Below are 25,120 nucleotides of genomic sequence, written 5' to 3'. Positions count from 1 at the left end.
TGCTTTAATGTAATATTCCATTATGTTATGTTTGTAGTGTTGGAATAATTTTCCTTTGCATTTGTTGCAAATTCTTGTTTTTCCCTCAAGGGAATGTTCTTATTGACAAAATCCTTATCTTTATTATTATATCAACATCACATGTTCATTTCTACTGTTTCAATATTCTTAAATGTTTTAAACATCCAGGGACTGCAAAATATTCTCGTTGATCAGTGTCTAGAGTTTTAGTTGACTGTTGCACCAAAGCTTTTATATTTGAGCGTGAGTATGTGTGTGTGTGTGTGTGTGTATATATATATATATATATATATTCTCGTCTAGTGGATAAAAATGGAACAAAAACCCTCAAAGGCATTGGATGGAGTTGCACTAAATCAAAAGCGCAAGAGGGCTACCCAATGTGTTACACATCTGACTGGAGTTTCAGAACCAACAAGTGCGGTTTCTAAACAAATGAGGATTCTTGGAGATGTATGCAAACCAGATGACTCTGATCCTGGTATTTCCAAGTCATTGGTCAAGTATTATTTGAACTATAAGAAAAGTGGGATGCTCAAATATTTAATGTTCTACAACAACGGTGAATGGTTGAACTATCCAGAGGATGTTGTTAATTTGGTTAAGAAAGATTTCAAAATTAACAAGGAAGCTATAGAGGTAGAGTTAGATGGTCAAAAGATTGTGCTAGATTTTCTGCATATGTATCATGTGTATCTAAAAACAGGTTTACAACAACCTATTGCTTGGATTGACGAGGAAGGGAACTACTTTTTCCCTAAAGATTTTGCTGGTTCTACTGAAGAACCCAATAATATAAATGAGCATGAGGGTGAAGAAAGTCTTGATGCGAAAGATCCACATAAGATAAAATTACATCTATCTATCAAAATAAATGGGGCAGATGAATCAAAGTTGGGAGAGTATAGTCGAGGGTCTGATGCTGCAACTAAGTATGTAAATGTTGATGCTCATGTTATTACTAACAAAATGGGAGGAGGAAATGTTGATATGGCTAATAAGCAAGAGCTATACATAGATTTAGATGATTATACTGAATCTTTATATGGAAAATTGGATGTGGGTTCTACACAAAAGTTGTTTCATACAGGAATGAATTCTTTGGGCATTAGCGAGTCTGATATAGTCGAGAGTTATCGCAACTCAGGAAGGTCAATGCAAATGCGACTGCAGTTGTTCCAAAAGCAAGCTGATATCACAAAAGGAGTTCGGGGGGACGCCAATGTTCGTTATGCGTGGCTTGCTTGTTCTAAAGAGGATTTGTCAACAATGGTGGAATATGGACCGGGTAACTATGAACTATCTCCATCCAAATGCATATATGGCTTTGGCGTTCATCTTGCAGCTGTTACCCACCCTAATGTCTGGTTAGTTATCATATGATCAATAATGAACTTCATACATTATTATTATTATTATTATTATTATTATTATTATTATTATTATTATTATTATTATTATTATTATTATTATTATATGACATGTTATTATAAATTATTGTGTTGGATTTCTCAAAAGATTTAGTTTTTCCATGTTCACAGTTCACATTATTGTGATGTTGATGGAAACGGTCCTATGTCGTGTCATAATGGGAAACATGGAGCTTCTTCATCCTGGCAGTGATCAACTTTTTCCAAGCAGCTGCGAATATGATAAAGGGGTGGATGACATTCAATTTCCAAAGTACTATGTGGTTTGGAACATAAATATGAACACACATATCTATCCAGAATTTGTTGTTAGCTTCAAGTCCCCTTTGGTGTTTGAAGGTGATATAATGTTCCTTTAGAAATTTATTTCCATGTGTCTCAGTGTTAGATATATGTTTTTGTATAAAAAATGCATTACAGTTTAGCATTACATAATTATCACTGAAGCATGAACCAAGTTAATCATCGACAAACTAATTAATATGTAACACTTTTCAACTTACTAACCACTTTACTCTGGTTTGACAAAACAATTATTTTTATATGTTGCTAAGTTATATGATTGATATTTCTTTCAACAAAAAAAAAGGCTTAATAGTAGTTTTCGCCCCCTAACTTTCACGAAGTTGTGATTTTGACCCCCATAAAAAAAACTACAAAACCGCCCCCTAAGTTTTGCATCTGTAGCAGTTTTGGCCCCCCAAGGCCAATTTTTTTGCACATGCATGAATTTGAAATAAAAAAAATAAAGAAATAACACGTGGCACCTCACTTAGGGTGCCACGTCTGCGTAGACCGAGTCAAAATTGACCTTGGGGGCCAAAACTGCCACAGGTGCAAAACTTAGGGGCCGGTTTTGTAGTTTTATTTCTTAGGGGGCCAAAATCGCAACTTTGGGAAAGTTAGGGGGGTAAAACTGCTATTAAGCCAAAAAAAATTGTTGAACACGACACATGATGTTTTTTGTTTTTTTTTTACAGGAAATGTTTGTTTAAATGAGAGTAAGAAAAAAGACTATCTGCATTCTACAATGGTCACTGTAAGCTTTTTCACGAGTTTTGGTTCTTATGTTTTCCTAGTTTTCTATGTAAAAGGCAATGTTTCCTTGCTTTTTCATGAGTTTTACTTCTTATGTTTCCTTATTTGAACACATTCATGTGAAATATTTTGAGGAATTCTTCGTCTGGTTTTTAATCCTAAAATGTTTTGCTTTATTACCTTTATCCAAACATTTTTTTTGTGTGGGGTGCCTCAGGTCAAAGCTACCAGTGTGCCTACTAACATGACAAGTACTCCAAGTTCCCCTAGGATGCCTTTTTCAGTGCTTCTATCTTCTATAAGAAACATGGTTCCTTCCCCTACTATGTTTCTTATCGACGTCCAGTATGCATTGTTGATGGTATGTAAATGATATTCATCTTATACCTATGTCTTAAATAGTAAAAATATCACTAATGTATCATGTCATGGTTGTGCAGTCAAATAAGATTTCATGTGATGATTTCGTGTCGAAGTTGAGGTCAATTGTTGGAAATATTGTAATGGAATTTGCAATATATAATATTCAATCAAAGGTACTAATTTTTTATATTTTTTTGTAAGAAGTTTAATTTGGTTTGAAGCACTATATGTTTTGATATTTTCTCATCTTTATACCACCCATTAAAATCACTTGAAGTTGCAATTATTGTTATGCTTAACTTTTACATTGTGTAATCATATGATTTATCTCTTGCAATTTGACTATGCCTTCTAATGTTTAGTTGGCTTCTTGCAGAGACCACCAAGTGGTGGGTCAAATGACTCAAACGTTAAGCAAGTGTGAGACTTTCAAATGAGGAGGCGGATATCTTCCTCTTTGAGTTAACTATTGCCAACATCAAGTTGTAATATTGTTACCTTTTAGGAGATTTTTTTTATTTCATTTTATCATCTAATTTCCAGTTGCAATCTGGAAGTGTGTTGCATGTTTGCTACATAAACTTATGATAATTTATTTTGAAATGTTTGGAGATCATATGTACTCAAACTCGTTTATGAGATTTTTCGTACCCCATGATGAACCTAAAATTTGGCCCCTTACAGGTATGCAATATAAAAAAATTGAATTCCGAAAGTGTAATAATCTAATAAAAACATCTGACTTCATACAAATAATAATACCTACGAGGATATCCAAATCCTCATACACAACAATTCCTACAAGAACTTCTAGATGCAAAAGTATCTGACAATTGTTTCTATATTAATATGTTCTATCATATCTTTCTCGATACATAAAATGGCTAGATCATTCCACTTTTCTTGTGACATTGACGATCTCAAGTAGTTTTTGAACAATTTTAACTTCGAAAAAAAAATCTTTTTGCAGATGCAGTAGTCACTGGCATAGTTAAGAGAATTCAAAAAGCAATTGAAACATTTGAGTAAAAATTTACAGTTTTGACAAACTCAAGAATTTAACATTGTCTATAGAAAAATAATAATATGAAAAATGCTTTAGAAAAGGTGTCTATAAGTAATGTCATATTTTATTCCCTAATAGGCCCTTTTTTAAAATTAAAATATGTCTGATTTTGGTATCAAGAATAATGCAATTTCTTGATCATCGATATCTAAAGGGGAGATAGAAAAGTCATCAATGTCTACATCAATATTTGACACATCAAGAACATTCTTTGAGCAAGCCAAAGGATTTACCAAATTCACTACCATACTCCAATTACGATAAATTGAATAAATTTGACATAAATAGGAAATATCTTGATGAGTTGCAATCAAAACAAGAATATTGTTGGATTGGTTTGAGGAAGAGTGACAAATTTTGTACAAAAAAAGAAAGAGTACAATAATACTGTGTTTTCAATTTAAGTTTATTTGGTGAACAAACGATTATAGGCCTTTGATCAAATACAATGGATGGTCGAAAAATAACTAACTATTGTCAAGAATAGGCATGGCATTGGAGCGGGGACAAATTTCACCTTTCCCGTCCCGGTCACCGAATCTTATAAACTTATTTGTTACCTTACCCGATCTTCGATGGAAATGAGAAATTAAACCTCATCCCTGTCTCCAATAGGTTCGGGTATCTCCGCCCCGTCGCCATCTCCACAATAAAATCATTTTTTTTAATAAAAAAAATTAGTTTTTTCAACCCCTAACCTGAACCCGCTCCAAACCAAAAATTCTCCCCAAACCCGAACCTACTACCACGAGTTAATTTTCTTCATTTTTTTTATTAATCTAATCCATTTGTGGCAGGAAAACACCCAACACCGTATGTATTTGTCAATTGCAAACTAGATAAATGTCCATAGTGATTAAAAGTTAAAAAATATCTCAAAAGTAGGGATGACATTTAGAGACTTGCATGTTGTGTGTCAATAATTTTCTATATTCTGGACAGGTTCAAAGTGGGTACCTATATCCGTATTATCCGCCCGGTATCCGTAATAATTTTCTATATTATGGACGAGTTCAAAATGGGTACATATATCCCCGTTATCCACCTTGTATCCGTAGTTTGAAATCGAGAAAACTCAAACTCTACCAAAATGAGGAAAGTCCGTCAAATCGGGGTGGGTTTGAGCGGATATCCGCAAGTACCTGTTTTGTTTCATGCCTGGTCAAGAACCGGCATTAATGAACTAAGGAAATATCATGAACTACACCTTAATTACTAGAATAACAAAATTGGATAAAAATATATTGTCACAACTCACAGTATGTTTTAGCATACATTATAAAGTTAAAATCCTAATTTAATGAAATTTTTAATTCGTAGGTAACAAAGCCAATATTAGAAAGATCAAATGAATTCCACAGTGAGAGATCTCCGTCAATATTGGATGATATAGAAGGAGAAGAAAAATCCATGCGAATTGATGTTTGTGAGTTTTTTGAAAGAGTTGATGTTTGTGAGTTGTCACCCTCTTCTTATCCAGTGTTACCAAAACAAATTGAAATAACGACGGAAACTAGAGACGGAAAAAATAAAATTTAGCGTCAAATTTGATCTGGCGTCTCTAATGCTTGGCGATGGAATTAGAGGCTGATGTTGCATTTTCTTCGTCTCTAAATTTATGTCGCTATTACAAGTTTTTCAGGTTGCATGTATCATTCATCCTTCTTATAAGCATCAATTTTGTTTTTGCTACAAGCCATTTCGAGGTTGGTTAGTTCATTAGAAAACTCTCTTCCCATTTTGTTTTCTGATTCAAGTTTCAACTTCAAGCACTCAGGTATTCCATTGAAAGCATAAAGAGAAGCTGAGAATTTCCTCTCATATTTCATTCTCTTCATAGCATTTCTTAGCATTGAAGACTCATCACTATCATCATTGATCTCTAACTCCGCATGCTTCTCTATATATTCATGATCAATATTAAAAGCAGAATAATAGTTCAGTGCAGCATCATTAACAATGTCAAGAAATTGAAAATCTTGTTGGAAACTCAAACCAGTGTTTTCTTCAATGTCTTCCTCGCTTTCATCTCTTGATGCAGTTTCATTTTCCTTGCAAATGAATTCATTTTTTTCAGTTAAACATGATTCAAAACTACTTGTAATGCAGTCAATTTGTGCACTACTATTGTTACTAAAATCAATGCTGTTAATTGTGCAACAATCTTCTTCAGGGCCGTCAAAGAAATCTATAAATTGTTCATTTGTGAAATATGTTGATTCATTTGCATATACATTTCCTTGTTGCTTTTGTTGGTGGTTGATAAAAAGAGAGTTGGAAGAACAAGAAGGTGAAGATATGGTTTTAAATTGAGGTCCACAACTGCGAATGTGGCCGCAATATAAAGAATTTTGGGGTCTCGGCATCGCAGCCACAGTTTCCACAGCATCGGCCGTATTTTCCTGCATTTTACCGTAATATAAAGGTTTGCAAACCCAGTCGTAATATAAAGGATTTTGAGGTCTCTGCGGCATAACTGCCTTAGCTTTGAATGTATCGGACAGACTTTCTTGCATTTTACTGAAATATAAAGGATTTTGAGGTCTCGGTAATGGCATTGCAACGGCAATTTTGTCCGCATCAGCCGCATTTTCCTGTATTTTACCGAAATTTAAAGGTCCGCAACCGCGACCACAACCGCAAGGATAATTCCTTTCTTTAAGTCTTTGAAAGAGGAGATTGGTAATCTTTGAAGAAAGAACATGATTACTAGAGGAAGATTTAGAACAAGGTAAGAAATTTGTTCTAGTGTTGGAACCACGGAGTATACATGCAGCTTCATCATAGGCTCTTGCAGCTTCTTCAGCTGTATCAAAAGTTCATAACCAAACTCTTATCTTCTGAATGGTATCTTTTATCTCAGCTACCCATCTTCCTGATGGCCTTTGTCTCACACATAGTCACACGGTTCGTAATTCGCTTCGGTACGTGGTACGGGTTCGGGTACGCGGTTCGTAACATTTAAAGAATTCGGTACGTGGGGGGTATACATAGTCGGTACGTTGTGGGTTCGTGGTAGTTTTGATTTAATTAGAATGGACGTGAACACAGACGGTGAGAAACATATGTGGTTTATCAAATATATAAGCTTCCAGTTTTTTTAAGTCCCACATCGGACAGTCAGGTAACTTTGAAGGAAGGAGGCACTTATAAATAGAACCTTACTACTTGCTTTAAATTAAGAAATCCAAAACCACGTATTGCATGGCCAATGGTGGGGCCAGTAGGCTTTTAATTTCATTGGCTTGGTTAGTTGGTGGGGGCCAGTAGGCTGTAACACTTGCCAATACTGATGTAAATTAGTTCAATTTTTATTTTCTTACCTAAATTCGTGGTATTGTGGGTGGTACGTTTGGTACCCCACATTTAACGTTTTCAGAAGCGAATTTAGGTGAACCGGTTCTCAAAAGTACCGCGAACCGGTTCGTACGAATCAGTTCGCGGTTCGCTACAGTGCACGCGAATTATGTGTCACACCAACAAATTTCTTTCTGCTTCTTATTTCTAGTGAACTAGGTTCCTTCATTACCTCATTCCATTCCTTGATTGACTCATAAGGATTAATGTCTTCAGAAACCTCTCTCTTTCTCGTCATGATTTTCCTTCATAAGTAAACTGTTTTGTTGTTAAGGTTGTTTTAATGTTTGTTTGAAGTATTGAAGCTTGGTTGGTATAAATTTATCTGTGGTTGTTTGGACTTTTATATGGAGGAGTAGTGACTAGTGACCAATGAATGAACCTTTAAAACATGTCTGCATTCATTTAGCATGGACATTTTACATTGAAGGTGTATCCGAATGTCTGATTGGTGTTGGTGTTAGACACTCATACAACACCAACACTTGTGGCTATATTCAACGTTTTGAAAACCGAACAAGACGCCGAAGCAACAAAACCTCTAGACCATGGTTCAACCGCTTTAACCAAGACGTAGTCGCGATCAAACTGCCAAAATAACAAAGGCATGTTATAAATTATTAAAATAAATATATAAATAAATGATGCCAATCATAGTGAGTGTGTGACCTACTCAAACTTTAAACGTCTATGAAGCTCTAAAATAGTCATAGACACAACACGAATAAACCATCAATTTGGTCCTCAAACTATCATCTTGTCTACAATTTAGTCCCCGAACTGTAGAAATATATTAAATAGTCTCTAAACTATTATTAATCCATCAAGTTAGTCCCTCAAATATCTTAAAAACAAGAGTGAATGTTGGTTCAGGGATTATTTTTATTGATTAATAATAGTAGGGACGGCATAGTATATTTCTATATTTCAAGGACAAAATTGGAGAGAAGGTGATAGTTTAGGGATCAATAATTTGATTAATAATGCCGTCCCTACTATTATTAATCAATAAAAATAATCCCTGAACCAACATTCACTCTTGTTTTTAAGATATTTGAGGGACTAACTTGATGGATTAATAATAGTTTAGAGACTATTTAATATATTTCTACAGTTCGGGGACTAAATTGTAGACAAGATGATAGTTTGAGGACCAAATTGATGGTTTATTCGTGTTGTGTCTATGACTATTTTAGAGCTTCATAGACGTTTAAAGTTTGAGTAGGTCACACACTCACTATGATTGGCATCATTTATTTATATATTTATTTTAATAATTTATAGTGTTCATGGTGAATTAACATTTGGCAGATTCTTAGGGTATTTAGAATTGGTGCAACTTTGTTGGAATTGGCAAATGATATTTATTTATATATAATAGTGTAATTGATTAATTAAGCTTGAATTAGAAATTGCCACAACTTTTAACTTTATGTGATAGAAAATAAGTATATATGATCTTATAGTTAATGTTATAGTTTTCAGAATAATGATGGTTTCACACTATAAATCTAAGAAGCAGATAAAATTAAAAATAATATGTACCCTGCTGGAATATTGATGGTTATTGTTATAGTGGTTGAATAATATTACCTTTTGTTAAGTTTATTAAAGCTTGTCTATAAAAGATGTTCTCTTATATATATCTCAACTTCCCAATTATGGTAAAAAAATGAGAGGGAAAAAATGTAAATTCATAAGAAGCAAAACAAAGGTAAACTCCTTTGCATTACTTTATATATTCCATAAAAGATAGATAAAGAGTTAAAGTTTGTAGAAGATGAATTGTATGAATACAAATTATTTAGAAAATAAATTTGGTTCCGTAACCAAGTCATACAGTTTTTAATTTCAACCGACTGATTTCAAATTAACAGTTGAGATTGTTTAAAGTTAATTTTAGGACAAATACATTTTTCGGTTTTTAAGTTTGACAAAATATCGAGTTAATCTTTAAGTTTTTTAAATTTCTAAAAGGTCATTTAAGTTGTTAATTTAATACTCTTTTACCCTTTTATTTGAAGGATCTATTTGAAACTTCAGAAACTTCGAATAAATGTATACCCGATATACCTGAGATTAAAGGCCAAGATCAATTACTATGTGTAAACGCCTGCTGCAATTGTCTCATGCAAGTGTGTAAAGAATCCAGTTGTGGAAGTCTCTTTCAAGAGAACGAGGTTGATGTCACTCTCACTTAATTAAATTTAATCATAAATAAACAATCATTTTGCTCGTGTCGTTTTTGGCAAATCTCAGGAAATACGATTGATCCAATGCCCCACCATAATCTTCATGTCCATAGCCACAACATTGTTTAAATTAATAGATATAAAACTTTTGAAATGTTTTTGATTGATCAATAATTATGTTATTATTATCATTTGATGTTGTTAGAGCATAAAGATAGCGACGTTGTGTAGACCAATTTAAGAATCCGTTTCCTCTTGTCAAATAATGTAAATGGTTACAAGGTAAGTTTTGTCTAATGTGTACACAAACAAAAGAGTCTTGTAATATAAGCAAGTGTCTTTTTCATCATTGGATAAACGAAAACACATCATTTCATTTAATTTGATGAAGGGATTTATTGATTCAATGATAGAAACTATGTTATGCATGATGCAAAATTTGTTTCATTTTTTTTTTTTTATGCAAAGAGACTTATCTCACTTGTGCGTCATAGAATTGACCTATTAGATACATACACCAAGCACAAACTTTATTGAAATCTTTATACATCAAACATTTTTATTAGGTATGATTGTATTAGCTTCTATTACAAACACAATAGGCCTTGAGTAGCAACCTTATTTGGAAAATGTAAAAATTTACTCCATTCATTATTTTTTTATTTGTGGATCTAAGAATACATATATATTTTTTTTTACCAAAGTGAGAAGTAAAACAAATCAAAGTGAGTTATATATTGGGAATTTGGCTCCTCTAAAGTATGTAGTTAATAAAGTGAGAAAATCAAGAGTTGGTATTACAACCATCAATGATTTATTTTGCATGTGTATAAACAGTGACGGACCCAGGAATTTATAGTAGTGTAGGCCACAAAAATATAAATTTGTTGAGGCAAAAAGAAAAAGAAAAAGAAAAGAAAATATTTATATATATATATATAATATTTTATTTTTAAACGCATAAATATACATCATAATTGTTCTCTACGACCTTTCATACTCAAGCATTAGTTGTAATTGCCAATTTGACATCCAATTCTTGTAAATACTCATAACAAATAACTATTTCATTAGTTGTAGTTGCCATGTTTTATCTCGAATGGGGTTTGCAATTTGAGAATTGAGATATTTGCTTTTAGTTTAGCGTTAAATATGTTTTTATTCCCTACAAAATTATGAGCTTTCAAGTTTAGTCTATGTAAAAAAAATTATCCACTTTTAGTCCTTATTCAAATTTTATAGTGACTATTTTGGAGGACTATAAATACACTTTTTTTGCAAAAAGTTTTCAAAATAAGGACTATCCTTATAAACTACAATAGTATTATAGAGGATTAAAATCTACCATTAAATTTTTATAGAAACTACACTTAAAAACTCACTAATTTTGTAATGACTAAACATATTTAATCATTTAGATTATCAAGTGTGGCCTGTTACTATTCATATCTTTATTTATCAATTATGACTAGAGTAGTATATATAATAAGTGTTATTATTAGAAAGATTTTTTTTTTGAAAAAGTAGTGAGGGCCTCGGCACTCATAGTGCTTAACGTAGATCCGTCCCTGAGTATAAATATCAACCATTGATTTGTCAATCAATTATTGACATTACTCACTATTGCTCACTTGGGGATAATACCTACATACTAGAAGTGCTAATTGTGGCACTTCTAGTAACAATTTTCTTTTAAAACTGCTACTCTATAAGGCATTATATAACACATGTTCTAACCTTTTGTTCACTATGACTGGGTTCAAGTTCGAAATTCTGCAATTGATAGGGTATAAGTAAATTTTATTGTAAGTCATCAATAATGTTGATGGTTTTCTAAGACCTTGCACGAGGGTGTGTCTCTTCTAATACAAATTTTATTGTAAAAAAAAAAATGTTATCCAAAATTATTTTTTCAAAAAATATCTCACTAAAATTAAAACTTTATCTTTTGTACAAATATGTTTACAAAAGTATTTATTAATTCAAGTGCATGATGCATTATAGACTACAATTGTGCAGCAATGTTCCATCAAATATTTGTATGCATGGCCATGGCCTACATATAGAGCTGAATTTATTTACTGAAACATATAGAGCTGAATTTATTTACTGAAATATATATGCTAAAACAAGTAATTTCTGTCAATTTAAGAAAATTTGAAGGCTTAATCATCTAGTGATACCATTTTTGGCGGTGGCCGAGGTTTGAACCCCGGACCTTACATATATTATGCATTGTCTCTACCAACTGAGCTAAACTCACGAGGACAACTAGTGATAGCATTATCCGATGATGATGTTCCTCAAACAATTATCAGGAGAAGAAAAGATCAAATAATAAACGTCATGGTGAATCAGAGATTTTTGTTGGGATGACACTCTTGTCTTCCAATGTGATTATTATTTATGCTTCTTCCATAAACTCTAATAAAAAATAAACTATGAATAAACAAAGGCCTTGTGTAAGCATAAACTCTAATTTATTACAACATACGAAAAAATAACATAATGCGGCACTAGGAATGGATCCAGAAATTTCGATTAACGGGGACAAGATCATATATTATAAATACTTACCGAAAAACTGAAAGGAAGATACAAATTAAGGTAAATTTCCTTATACAAGCATTTCTCCTAATGACCTTACAAGGACATTAGTGTTGGATTCTGAGCTACCAAGTAGGGGAGATCTGTGATTACTAAACCGTCCGGAATACTTGATTGGCATTAGAGCTGGATCATTGTATGCATTGGTCAACTTTTCATAAAATTCTGACATGTTGGGATCATTTTGATCTGCTCTATCTTTCTTGATCAAACACTGCAGGAGACATAATTTCATATTTAAATGGGAAAACTCAATACTGTAAAAACAAAAATCGGCAATATATGCAACTTCAAAGCAGAAGAAATGCTTAAGATGTTATCATCATGGGTTTTATCAATATACTGAACAAAATGAACACAAAGAACACCAAAATTACTTCAATGAGCCAAACCACACCACTAGATAGGACGAGCACACTCTTCATCCTTTACAACCGCAAGTATCATTGCCTACAAGGATATTATCTTGCTGAAAATTTTCAAAGTTAAACAAACTTCATATTAGGCTAACCAACAACCAGATCTCTTTGCATGGCTATCGAGTTTATCATGTTTTAACCTTACTCTTAATCTGAAACCAACTTAGACCTAACTCGAGGATTCAAATAATTCAATAATTAGGTGTAACCATGACTTTAATACCTCTTGTTGGGAAGTTTTGGAGCACTGGAGGCAACAATGGGCTAAATATATGGACCAGTACGAGATATAGACACCACATTTCCATTCAACCTTAAGACATTTCAAATATCGTCAAATATCGTCTTAATCAATGTGAGACTAAATACTCACACTTAAATTCCAAACTATAATTAGCTGTCATGAAAATCGGGGACTAACTCATCCTTACAAAACCGGCTTGTAAAGTGAGGAGTGCCTCCTCTATATAAACTCTTCTCAAGAATCCTATCTATCCGATGTGAGACTAAATCCACCCACCGAGTGTTGGCTGCTAACACTAGCAAGTATTTTGTTGGCAGACCAGAAGAACCAAGTGAAGAACTAATAAGTAACCTTCTGATACTAACTACATTGCATCGTAATCCGTGGCAATCAATCAACAATGAAAAGTTAAATATTTATCAAGAATGGGAAAAACAAAGTTTGCATGCAATTGTTTTTATAAGCTTTGCATGTAAAAATTGTTACCAATAGTCACAACGTCACGAGCAAACAAGAATCGTTATTAAGAAAAGAAGATAAATTAGCATTAATTCCCAACCAACGTACTTCAGCAGGATAAGCCTTGAATATAGGAATGAAACGCTTCTGGCAGTACTCATTGAAAAGAAGTGTGACAATAGGAAGAGGAAGAGTGAATCCGGATGCTATTGGAAGCTCCTTCAACCCAAATATCCCAATTACTATAATGTGCATTAGTACCAATGAAAAAATTGTGCAATTGTGTACTATAGGCCAAAATTCTCCTCCAGTCTCGAATTTTTGCACATAAACATATAATAGCTGTCAATAAAAGAAATTTAAGGTATCGTTAGACTTTTAGTATGAACTGACCATAGTTTGCCTCTAGAATCATATCAAAGAAGTGTGAAACCTGGTTGCGGTAAATGATGTATCCCAAGCAAAAGTAGACCAAGATAAATGGCAGTATGAGAGGAGCAAGGATAAAGTATGTCACACCAAGAAGACCAAAGAAAAGAATCCTGGGAATTTCGCTGTGGTAAGGAATTGATGGTGCTTCAAAATCGTCACTAAAGTCTCCACCAAAAAATCTATTTACATAATTGTAAAAAAGTGGAATCAATTGAAAAAGTTCTGATGCTATATTAGTCCATCCGAATGCCACAATATACGCCATAAAGAATGATGCCTGCACCAAATATTTATAAGACTATGAACTGTGTATGCCACAATCAATATACACTGAGAGTACGGAATAAATTGTGTATTGCCTATAGAAAATATTGCTTGAATTTGTGTAACAAAACTAGTAATTATTCTCACCTGTGCTGGTACAGCTTCAGCTAGTACTCTAGGAAACTCTTTCGGCTCAAGAAAGTAGTTCAATCGGTAGAGAGCTGACCCTGATAGTACGTTTGCAAAGAAAATGTTCCAGATGGTAAACCATAATACTTTAGTGCATGCACTTTTTTGTATCTGACTCCATGAAATATATCCTTGCAACGATGAAAGAAAAATCATAATAGCTGGCACAAAAGACAGAAACAACTGTAGAATCTGAATGGGAAGGTATCCTGTTATAACTTGGCTCACAAGTTTCCTGCAAATAAATATTGGAAAGCTTTACTTACTTTGCAAATCCATGGAAAGATGCCAGAGTTATGAATTTAAGACGCTATAGTTGCAGGAACAAACTCAACAAGTCAACTTTTTAGGAAAAGAAAAGCATTTATTTTCAGGTGAGATTTTAACCATAAATTCTATTCTGTTCTGCCTAATAAGAACCGCATAAGCAAAAGAAAATTAGAAAAAGCGAGCACAAAATTGAAAGAAACGGGTTTCCTTTCACTTATTTACTACATACAACTACATACAATCAGTTTTATTTTAAGAAGCCAAACTAGCCAACTGAAAACGGCAAAGGGTAGAATCGAACCTCAGACCTAGAGAGAAGCACACTCCAAGGTCCCAAGCCAACACCACCAGGCCAACCCAAGTGGGTTATACATAAAAGAGGAAAATCACAAAGAGGGTTGAGGATTAGACAACTTCTCTTATAATCTAGGTTGGACCTAACTCAAACCTAAAAAAATCGGCTTGTAAGGTGAGAAATTCCAAGCCTTATAAGGACTAATTTGGCTTTATCTCTAGTAAATGTGGGATCTCATAATCTTTACAGCTTGTTTTTACAGAGTTGTTGCTTGTTTTTACAGCTTTCCATTAATCTTTTAAGTAGGAAATTATTGAGATCCATATTATTGCAATCACATTTTTCCACACTTCAAATGTCCATTCTTTGATTTGAGAGGTGCGTTGAGATTCTACATCAACAATAAATGTTTGAAATTCCTCCTTTACTGCGGTCAGTCCCTGGTCGCCTAATTGCGACATTTGAGTTGTCTCGTGTTGGCTTGCCTTGTGTATGGCTTTGAGAGGGTGGATTTAGTCCCACATCGTATAGATAGGACTCTTGATAAGGGTTTATAAAGAGGAGGAACTCCACACCTTACAATTTGGCTTTGTAAGGATGAGTTAGGCCCAAATTTCAACAATACAATCAAATACAATCAAATATGGCCAAAGTCTTCCCTTTAAGGCTAAGGCTTTGTCAATCATCACCCTGCAAGCCATTTTGGTGGGGTTTAATTGGGTTACATGGATTTTAAGATGGTATTTGAGACAAGTGTAAATATATTTTACATAACCGTTTAAGTAACATTATGTAATATACAATCAAATACAATCAAATATGGCCAAAGTCTTCCCTTTAAGGCTAAGGCTTTGTCAATCATCACCCTGCAAGCCATTTTGGTGGGGTTTAATTGGGTTACATGGATTTTAAGATGGTATTTGAGACAAGTGTAAATATATTTTACATAACCGTTTAAGTAACATTATGTAATGGCCAAAGTCATGGCCAAAGTCTTCCCTTTAAGGCTAAGGCTTTGTCAATCATCACCCTGCAAGCCTTTTTGGTGGGGTTTAATTGGGTTACATGGATTTTAAGATGGTATTTGAGACAAGTGTAAATATATTTTACATAACCGTTTAAGTAACATTATGTATGACTATAAAAAGCATGTTTACAGATTCAGTGTATAATTACTAAAATCTACATATCAATCAGACTCCTATGGCAAAATCTAAGTATAGGAAGTCAAACTTTAACATTAATATTTCCAACTTACAATCTCAGTATGCTTCTCAGAGGTGGGAACATGGTTTCCAATTGATCGAGATGGGTAAGGCCTTGAACAACTGCAACTGGGATTAAAAATAGAATTGTAAGAGCAATGCAAGCAACAAAAACCGCCAGCCTGCTGATCCATCTTCGAATGAAAGTGACAGAAAAGAAAGGCCAATAAACATCATGAGGCTCTGGTGCTTGTTCGGTGATCCAGTGTGTGGGATTGACACCTGCTTGCGAGTTCAAAGCTATTGCAGCACCGAATCGTGACTTAAATGAGACAAAGGCCGCTGGAACTTCCTTTTAAAATTAAAGACGTTACTAAACTCAACCATACAAAATCATATCTAATGTACGATACATTATTAGAGCAAGACAAAAATGAGAAGGAATAAGGAGTTTAGAAGATATGCCAGAGATGACTTAGAGCGCAAGTTACATCTTGAGAATGTGAAAAAGATGATATGGATTAAAGTAATGATTCAATGAAAATGATTATCCAATTATTGTGATTTGATTTTACTTGTTTGAGGGTGCAAACTAGACCAGATGTTAAACTGCATTACAGGAAACACAATTAATTGTCGCTCAAATCATGAAGGTTACCTTTCCTGCCAATGCAGACTGTTCTATTCTCACATTATCTGCAATGTCTCCCAATTTCTTTTCATAATGATCTAACAAATCAACTTTATGCCCAAAAAGTCCTAAAAATCCATCACGCCTATGCCTTTGAGGAGAGTTATCGCTATGTTTCAGTTGCGTAAGCCTTTTGTAAAGTCTATCTGTATCAGTCTACAATGAATAAAAATTTTATTGTCAAAAATACAACGTAGTGTAGGATATATTGAAAGGAAGAATTTATGGTTCAACTTTATATTTCTAAAACGTTCGAAGCTTCACAAAGATATTCACTTTCTTGATTAAGAATTTGAGGCACTAAATTGAGTAACAAGCAATGAAACATCAAGCAAGTGTCAGGGGAAAAGATTGAATCACTAAGAAAAATGCTTACAACTAGAATTTGAAGTTTGCTGCTTCGACGGACAACTGAATGTGAATGATAAGAAGAAGGGTGATACTCCATAAAAAATTGTTCGACAGCTTCACTACATGTGCATCCAGGAGGAACAGGAATACCTCGTACTAATATACTAAACTGACGAGGCTCCGGCTTCGAAGAATAGAAGCAAGCAATTCTTTTTGATGCAATGTACTCGTACTCCTACATATGACATTAACAGCAACCATGAAACTCGTTCACTAGCATACAGATTCACATAAACCATAAAATTTTAAAGCATGTACGATGAAAAATTGAGCAGCAATAACTTGCATAATATAGAAGAATGCAGACAACTGCAGTGAAAACATAGACGGCGCAGAAATGAATCCATAACCTTGATAAAGGCCAAATCTAGCGATCAGAGTTCCCATGTTATAACTTAGATAAAAATTAAGTAAATCAAATCAAATTTCAATAACACTTATTACAAATATTTCACTCACACAAGTTATGCAAAGCAAATACAACTTCAAACACTAAAATGTTGTCATGTGTAAGGATGGACTTGCATAATTTGGGGAACAAGTTAAGTAGTAAAAAACTAGTATTTCACAATACAAATGCATGACAATGGTAAAAAACCATTCTTGATAATCATGCCAGAACTTCATGTTCCATTCAAGTGGGACTCACCTGTGTGAACCATTGTTAACGTTCGAAATACTGAAGGAATCCAATGACATTTTCTGAGACTCAGAATCATCACGAATCTGAGTCCCCATATAATTAACCGGAAGAAGAAAGATTGTCCCAACAATTTCAGCAAAGGCAAATACTTTTAAACTGCACAATACCATAATAGAAGGGAAAGTATCAGGTACACGCGCTCACAGACACGCGCGCACACACAAAGACACGCAAACATATATAGATGCTTGATACATGCAATGCAGGAATATCTATCAACAAGAGGATACGTTTGGTACAATGTTGTCAATTGTAAAACGCAGGAAATAGCGGTTTATTCAAGCACCTCTACACAATAGTGTTAGCACCACTATTTGAGAATACTTTGTATTGGCTACATAGAGTATTGTTGAACGATAGCAATTTGTTCAAATGTCATTAAGCTATAGCACAACTATAGCCGCTATTTAACATCCACTTAGTAAGAAAAGACAGGATACTTGATTAAGCCTATAATCAATTGAATAATCGAAATCACCTAAAGACAAATATACGGATGAAGACGAAAGCATCTAAGCCTGCAGTTGATATAAATTCATCATCAGAAGGCTCCCATGCTCTTCTCACCCAACCAGAAGTAGGTAACAAACGTTCCAAGTTATCTTGATTGCCCTCTTGGAGTTTCCCTTCGGAAACTAAGCGTGGCGCATAGACAACAATATTACCAGGTTGCTTCCTCAGTATAGAGTACAGGGTGAAAAATAGAGAACAAAAGCCAAGGTTAATTGCAACTGAAGTTAGAAGAGCAGAAAAAATCATTGTATAAATTTGGTACAAAACCAGCAAAACAACTTGGTATGCCTGATAACACAATTATAATCCTGAAATCAAATAAAACATAACTATCAGTAGTTGAATATGAAGTACTAATATACCAATAATATTGAACATGCACGTTGACACCGATAATAATTTAAAAAATGGTATAACTAAATGTAACCGCATGTGTCGGTGTCCAACACTAAACATGCCTTCAATCTGAAATGTAGGTACTTGGTGCTAAATCTTGGCAAGAAAATTTGAACACTTAGGCAAAGAATCATTTACAATTTTACATGTAACAAGGAACTACTCTGAACCCTAAACCACAACAAGGCTTACAAGAAATACAACAATGTAGCATCAATTGCTAGTTATAAGTTGTTTTTACTAGTACTAGTATAGTATTCTCCACAAGCCTTCAATTCTTGAGTTGAAAAATCTCAAAACAAAAAAGCTTAGGCAAATAATAAATCATTGTAATTAACTCATTCATCATTATTATTTATTTATTTATTGGAACAATTCAGCATTATGTGTTTTCAATGTGGACATCATTTGATACATATGTAAAATAATTGTATACGAACAAAATATACTCGTTAAATTCTTCTTCTTATTATTATTGTAAAAAAAAGCTTAGGCAATTCTTATTATTACAATTCAGCATTATTATCCACTAATAACAACAATTTTGTTGTAACAAGATTGCAGTTTCAGATTTCAATTTCTTTGATCAAATACAGTGATAGACCATACAACGTATCCACGTACATTCAAAAAACAAATCATTTAAAAAATGAGATGAAGTTTTAAATTTTGCATGCAAGACTACATTGTTTCACAACAAATTTATGTTAGCATGATTGGATTGGATTGGTAGAATTAATTAATTCATTAATAGTTAAAATTAAAATAAGGAGAAAAAACGATAGAGATTAGTTTTGAACCTGGTATCGCTGATGAAAAAATTGAATGATACAACAAATAGAATGAAGGAGGAGTTTTCTTTTTTTTGAAGGAGAATGTATGAAGGAGTTAGCTTAACTCATGTTATTTAGTTATTTATTTTTAAAGTAGCTTAGTGAATAAAAAGTACAACCCTCGTATGTATTGGGTCCGTTTGTTTTAGATTAAAAAAAAATAAATTTTTTATTTGTATTTATAAAAATGGATTTTTTTAAAAATTTACTCAAAAATAGTAGAAGTTATTTCAAACTCATTTATCATAATGAATGCATTTCTTACTATCTCAATCTTGGTTTGGACCCACACTCATCACGCCTCTTGGCTCATTGGATCCCCCCTCCGGAAGGTACACATAAACTCAATATTGATGGGAGCTTTCTAGAAGATTTTGATTGTTTAGGTGCTGGTGGTGTTGTTCGCAACCATGATGGAGATTGGATAGCTGGTTTTTCTCACTATGAAGCTGGAGGTGATGCATTATTAGCTGAGTTACGTGCTATCCAGATAGGTCTTGATTTTTGTAGTCTAAAAGGCTATGCCAACATTATTTGTGAGAGTGATTGTTTGGAAGCAGTTGACCTGCTTACTGATGGTCGTGATCATACCTTGCACATTTATGCTATTGACATCGTTCATATTAGAGATGCCTTAAATGGAAATGGTAATTCTACATTGGTGCATGTTCTTAGGGAACAAAATACGTGTGCAGATTTTATGGCTAAAGAAGGATCACATGCAAGGTGCTCTACTCGCTGGAACTGCCCTCCGCCAGGCATGGAATCTCTCATTCTGAGAGATAAGCTTGGAACTTAATTTTTTCTCTCCCTCTTTTTTCTTTTTCTTTTTGTCTCGTTACTTTGTAACACTACAAAAAAAAAAACTCATTTATCATAAGTTAAAAATGAGATTTTGGCATTCACTAATTCAAATATTCATTGTTAGAGATTTTACATGGTAAAAATTACATATTTTTTCAAAGTGACGTCTTTCAAAAATGATTTTTATGAAAAGTGTTATTTGAAATAGTTTTTTTTATGGAGATTTTTTCAAAATTTTAGTATCTAAAAAAATTATAACAAAATGATGAAATACTTATAATTAAATTTTAAGATAAACTATTCAAACAGATTTTTCATTCAAAATTTTCCTTGAAAAAAAAATTGTAGCAGAAAGATATTACACTATAAAAATCTCTATCATATGAGTTAATTAATGTATTCTATACAATTATTTTTTAAAATTTATGGTACAGCTATATGTGTGTGTGAGTGTGCATCTTATCACGGTGTTCGCTTGTGTCAAGCACCAATCCACACGAGTTGAGATATTTCCATGCATTTTGGAACTTAAATTAGAGTGAGAGGTATTAAAAAAATAGAAGTTGTTACTAGGCATGGCAATAAGGCGTGGTGGGGATGAATTTCACATTCCTCATCCTCATACCTAATTTTCATATACTTACATGTTACCCTACCCATACTCCACGAAGGGTTCGGGTATCTCCGCCCCATCGTCATCCTCACACTTAATAATTTTTCTTAATAAATAATAGAAGTTTTTTTACAACCCCTAGAGAAATGTTGTATTGCATTATCCAGAAATATGTTCACTTTAACATTTGTTAGACCGATTGATTTAGTTTCTCCTTTAAATATCAATGGTAGTTTTTATAACACGACAATTATCAAACAAAATAATATGACATATCAACATAGAGTAATTTTCTGCATTCGGGACGGGTTTGAGTATGAGTTCGGGGTGGGTACATATATACTCGTTACCTGTCTCATACCCGTGTTTTGAAATCGGGGAAAACCCAAACCCATCTCCAAACACAGTCAAAACGGAAAAATTTGTCGAATTGGGTTTGGTTCGAGTGGCTAACGGATTTTGTTGCCATGTCTAGTTATTGTTACCTTGTGTTTGTGATGGAGATTGTCTTTTTATAGGCATATGTATGGATTCGTTAGTCAATTGATCGTAGGTTGTTATAGAGTGGTGCGCTATCAATGCTAGGAATCGTTACATGTCATTAAGTCATTACGAAATGGACGGAGCCCGGAGGGATTAGTCTATTGAGAATTTAAAAAAGGGTTAATTATGTTTCTAGTTCCTATAAAATAGCGACTTTGTAAGTTTAGTCCCTACTTAATTTTAATAGCATTTTTAGTCCCTAATTTTGTTTTTCTGCACTGAGTATTAGTCCCTACTCAATTCAAATTTGTTTAATTTATGCTTAAACTCTTAAATTTTTGAACAATTTTTTTGCAGACATGTTTAGAACATTACTAAAAGTTCGTCCGCAAAAAATTATTGCAAAATTTGATTTCTACATCCAGATTTTATTACTTTTTATCTTTAACTTTTGTCGTTTTCAAAAATTCATATTTAATTCATTTCATGTCAGAAATTTCTAAATTTTAGTAAACGAACCTTTCATAGTGTTCTAATCTTGTCTCAAAAAAATCGTTCAAAAATTTAAGAGTTTAAGGATAATTAATCAAACTTTGTTTTAGCAGGGACTAAAATTATAAGTAAATTTTTTTTTATAGGGACTAAAAATGCTATTAAAATTAAGTAGGGACTAAACTTACAAGGTCGCTATTTTATAGGGACTAGAAACATAATTAACCCTTTAAAAAATTGCAAATCTTTCAATAAATAAAAATTTTTGAATTAAAAATTAAAAAAAGGGATCAAATTGCACATGGTTAATTAAGTAAATGATCCCTGTAAATATTGATAATTTTGTTTTTAATCCCTACAAAATAAAATCACACTTTTTAGTTCCTATAAAAAAATTTCATCAGCATTTTTAGTCCCTATAAATTTTTTCCATCTGCATTTTTAGTCCTTGTCAAATATTTCCATCAACATTTTTGATCCCTAAAATGCTTAAGAAAAATGTCACATAGACTAAAAAGTGTGATTTTATTTTGTAGGGACTAAAAACTTAATTAACCCAATTGCATATTAAAGAAAAGGTTTGTCCTCGCGAGCTTAGTAAGAACAATTCATAATATATGTAAGGTCTGGGGTTCGAACCCCAGCACCATAAAAAAAAAAAGTTTGTTTAACTCTAATATGTACAATGTATGTAGTAGTAACTTTTTCTTGAAAAACAAAAATTATTTATTCAAAAGTTTTATATATTTAATATTAATTTTTTGAGGGAATTATATTTAATATTAATGTATAAATTCCAATACAAAATATTTATTTTAAACTTCTTAACATATGCAAATTTATTTGCACATGATAGAAAAACCCTATAACAGGTGATCAAGGTGCATCTAAGTCCCTCTAAAAAAATGTGCATCCAAACATTGAATGCAGTTTGTATTGGAATATGAAAGAGTTTATGTACATTGCCACGCTCGAGTATTTTTCTCGTACAACCGTGAAAGCTAGCACAATAAACAAAACCACGTTAGAAACGTTTGAGTTTTCGAAATCAAAACTAGATCGCCGACCCGTGCGCCGCACAGATCTTATGAACTGTATAATATATTCTATATTATATAAAGTATATCATAAAAATAAAATAAAAGGTTGATGTTAAATAAGGTCCCCAATTTTTATTTATATTTTAAAATTTTACTTGATAAAAAGATCTTATTAATTTTGGTTAAATATAAAGGTGTCATATTTGAAAATTCCTGCTTTCCTGAAAGTCTATTCCAATGAGGTTTACATCATACACCTTTTACTCCACACATATTACAACTTTGAATTACACCAAATACTTAACTATACATACATACACTACTAAAAAAACAGCGTTTTCGGACGGAATTTTCGGACGGATACAATTTTGTCTGAATTTTTCGGACGGATTTGAGACGGTTTTAACGGAGCGAAATTTCCGTCCCAAATCCATCCCAAAATCGTGTGAAAATTCCATGACATGTTCAAACAGGGTTTTTTCCCACGAATTTCGGACGGATTTCTTTAAAAAAACAATTTCGTCCCAAAACCGTGTGAAATATTGAGACGGATTTCGGACGGCTAATATTTTTGAGGGTTTTAATTGGGAAAGTTTCATCTCCCGCTTATCTCAAAATTTCCCTCGCGTGTTCTGTTCTCATTACCCTAAACTTTCATCTCCCTCTCTCATAACCCTAAAACCAATTTTAAACCAATTTCTCTGTGTGCTGCTATTCAATCAACTTCTTGTGTCCTGCTCTTCAATTGATTTCTTCCAAAATCTTCTCAAGCTCGTCAATCAATTTCTCAAGCTCACCAAGGTTAGCTTCTCTTCTCTTCTCTTCAGATCTGAGGATTCTCTGTAGTTTTTTTTTAATTTCTCAGTGTTTTCTTCAACAAATCAAGCATGTTACCATAAACTTGTACATGATTCTTTGTTCAATTTTAGGATTTATTTTGTTTTACTTATTAGGGTATTTAATGTGCTTAACTACCTAATAGAAATGAAAGGTGCTGGCATTTTTGGACCTGCTACAGAGGCTTGAGTGGCTCGGTTTTATGCTACTGGTTTTTTATTGTTTAGGCCACAGATTATGTATTTGTTTTGTGTGTTCTTTTTGGCATTTATACCTTTCCCTGTACCTTTTTTGGGCTGTGCTTGTTTTGTATTTCTTCTGGTTTCTGTCGAACAATAGGCTTTCTGCTGTTGTCGCTGTAGCTTTTTGCACTTCTGGTGCGTGTGGTGTTATAATATATATGTTGTTTCAAAAAAAAAAAAACTACCTAGACTTTGATTCACGTTTGGTGTTGAAAATAATTGTGAGCTTTGTGCTTAATTGTGGGTTTTGTGTTGAAAATAATTGTGGGTTTATTTCTTTGTTCACTTTTTGCTGTTGAAAGACTTTGATTCACTTTTAAGTTCTAAATTGTGGTTATAGACTTACAGTTACGGTTTCAATTACTTTTTGATCATTGATAATGCTAATAAATGCAGCCAATTTTTTAAGATGGTAGTAAGAAATAAACTGTTTGTGGTTGCGATCACAGAGCAATTATTGATATCACGGTTAAATGTCATTGCAATGCAATTTTTATTAGTTGTGTTTTAAGTATAGAGAATTGAGAGAAATCTCATATTGCATAGACTGCTGAAAAAATACAAGTGTTTGAGCTATATACGCGGCTCACAAATCACAATAGCTAGCTAACTAACTACTAACTAATAACAGTTACATCTACTGCTAACAGATGGAAAACTGTCCTAATTGACTTTAGATGAAGTTAGTTGAATCTGACTCGCTTCTACATCCTTAACAGTACCAGGGTACTCCTAAACCTTTACTTCCTTAATAGTTTTAAAGTACACCTAAACCTTTAAATTTTTATCGCCATTGTAATCACTTTCAAAAAAATTTTGTTCAATTTCATTAAATAGAGTAAAAAGTTTTAGTGCTTTACGGCTGAGTTGTTTAATTTCTTATATGTGTAGTTAAACAACTTGAAACCATACATTAAATAGAGTAAAAGTTGAAACCACCTGGTCTATATGTGTAGTTTCTTTGTTTAACAACTTTGGATCATAAACCACATGCTTAATCAGTTTTTCTGTTTTGTTAAAGATTCAATTATATGTGTGTCTATCTCATTTTATATAATTCTAGTATTTTGTAGACAGAAGCTTATGCTTTAATTAATACTGGAGCTTTAAATTTAAGATATAATTTTAGTATTTTTTTAGATAGAAGCTTAGTATTTTGTAAACAAAAGCTTAAGCTTTAATTCAAATAGGTTATGACATATAATCTCATA

The 25,120-nt window shown here is 33.0% G+C and overlaps 2 protein-coding genes and 2 pseudogenes across 3 annotated transcripts; 2 read left to right on the top strand and 2 right to left on the bottom strand.

The window, feature by feature from the left end:
* Positions 1–333: 333 nt before the first annotated feature.
* Positions 334–3,454, top strand: LOC146904203 (inactive poly [ADP-ribose] polymerase RCD1-like; annotated as a pseudogene). The gene is made up of 6 exons (XR_015020062.1): positions 334–1,388; positions 1,563–1,790; positions 2,432–2,490; positions 2,707–2,850; positions 2,930–3,025; positions 3,229–3,454. The product of XR_015020062.1 is annotated as an inactive poly [ADP-ribose] polymerase RCD1-like (transcript).
* A 2,091-nt stretch (positions 3,455–5,545) lies between these two features.
* Positions 5,546–7,513, bottom strand: LOC146904202 (uncharacterized; annotated as a pseudogene).
* Positions 7,514–11,907: 4,394 nt separating this feature from the next.
* On the bottom strand, positions 11,908–19,483 carry LOC146904201 (hyperosmolality-gated Ca2+ permeable channel 2.3-like). Its single transcript, XM_085727322.1, has 11 exons — positions 19,366–19,483; positions 18,135–18,477; positions 17,603–17,752; positions 17,240–17,303; positions 16,919–17,128; positions 16,510–16,698; positions 15,905–16,203; positions 14,040–14,316; positions 13,630–13,905; positions 13,305–13,538; positions 11,908–12,288 (listed from the first exon to the last, which is right to left on the bottom strand). Exons 2-11 carry the CDS (start codon positions 18,413–18,415, stop codon positions 12,085–12,087), a joined length of 2,184 nt encoding a protein of 727 aa, XP_085583448.1. The 5' UTR covers positions 18,416–18,477; positions 19,366–19,483; the 3' UTR covers positions 11,908–12,084.
* Positions 18,546–20,197, top strand: LOC146904200 (uncharacterized). The gene is made up of 2 exons (XM_085728245.1): positions 18,546–18,579; positions 19,785–20,197. Exons 1-2 carry the CDS (start codon positions 18,546–18,548, stop codon positions 20,195–20,197), a joined length of 447 nt encoding a protein of 148 aa, XP_085584371.1.
* The last annotated feature ends 4,923 nt before the right edge of the window (positions 20,198–25,120 follow it).

The sequence above is a fragment of the Medicago sativa genome, chromosome 7 (assembly GCF_051527215.1).
Source record: "Medicago sativa cultivar Bolivia chromosome 7, Bolivia_mono, whole genome shotgun sequence".
In the NCBI taxonomy this organism is placed as follows: Eukaryota; Viridiplantae; Streptophyta; class Magnoliopsida; order Fabales; family Fabaceae; genus Medicago; species Medicago sativa.
Note: the sequence above shows the minus strand (reverse complement) of the source record. Positions and strands in the feature narration are given on the sequence as shown.

Bases quoted from the DNA above. Each gene is read 5' to 3' on its own strand.
- LOC146904201 (XM_085727322.1), bottom strand. From the start codon at position 18,415: ATGATTTTTTCTGCTCTTCTAACTTCAGTTGCAATTAACCTTGGCTTT. The intron at 17,753-18,134 runs GTGATTTCGATT...GGTATTGTGCAG, and splicing joins ATCCGTATATTTGTCTTTAG to TTTAAAAGTATTTGCCTTTG. The intron at 12,289-13,304 runs GTACGTTGGTTG...TGTCTCCTGCAG, and splicing joins TCAAGGCTTATCCTGCTGAA to TGTTTGATCAAGAAAGATAG.
- LOC146904200 (XM_085728245.1), top strand. From the start codon at position 18,546: ATGCACGTTGACACCGATAATAATTTAAAAAATG. The intron at 18,580-19,784 runs GTATAACTAAAT...TTGATTGTTTAG, and splicing joins CGATAATAATTTAAAAAATG to GTGCTGGTGGTGTTGTTCGC.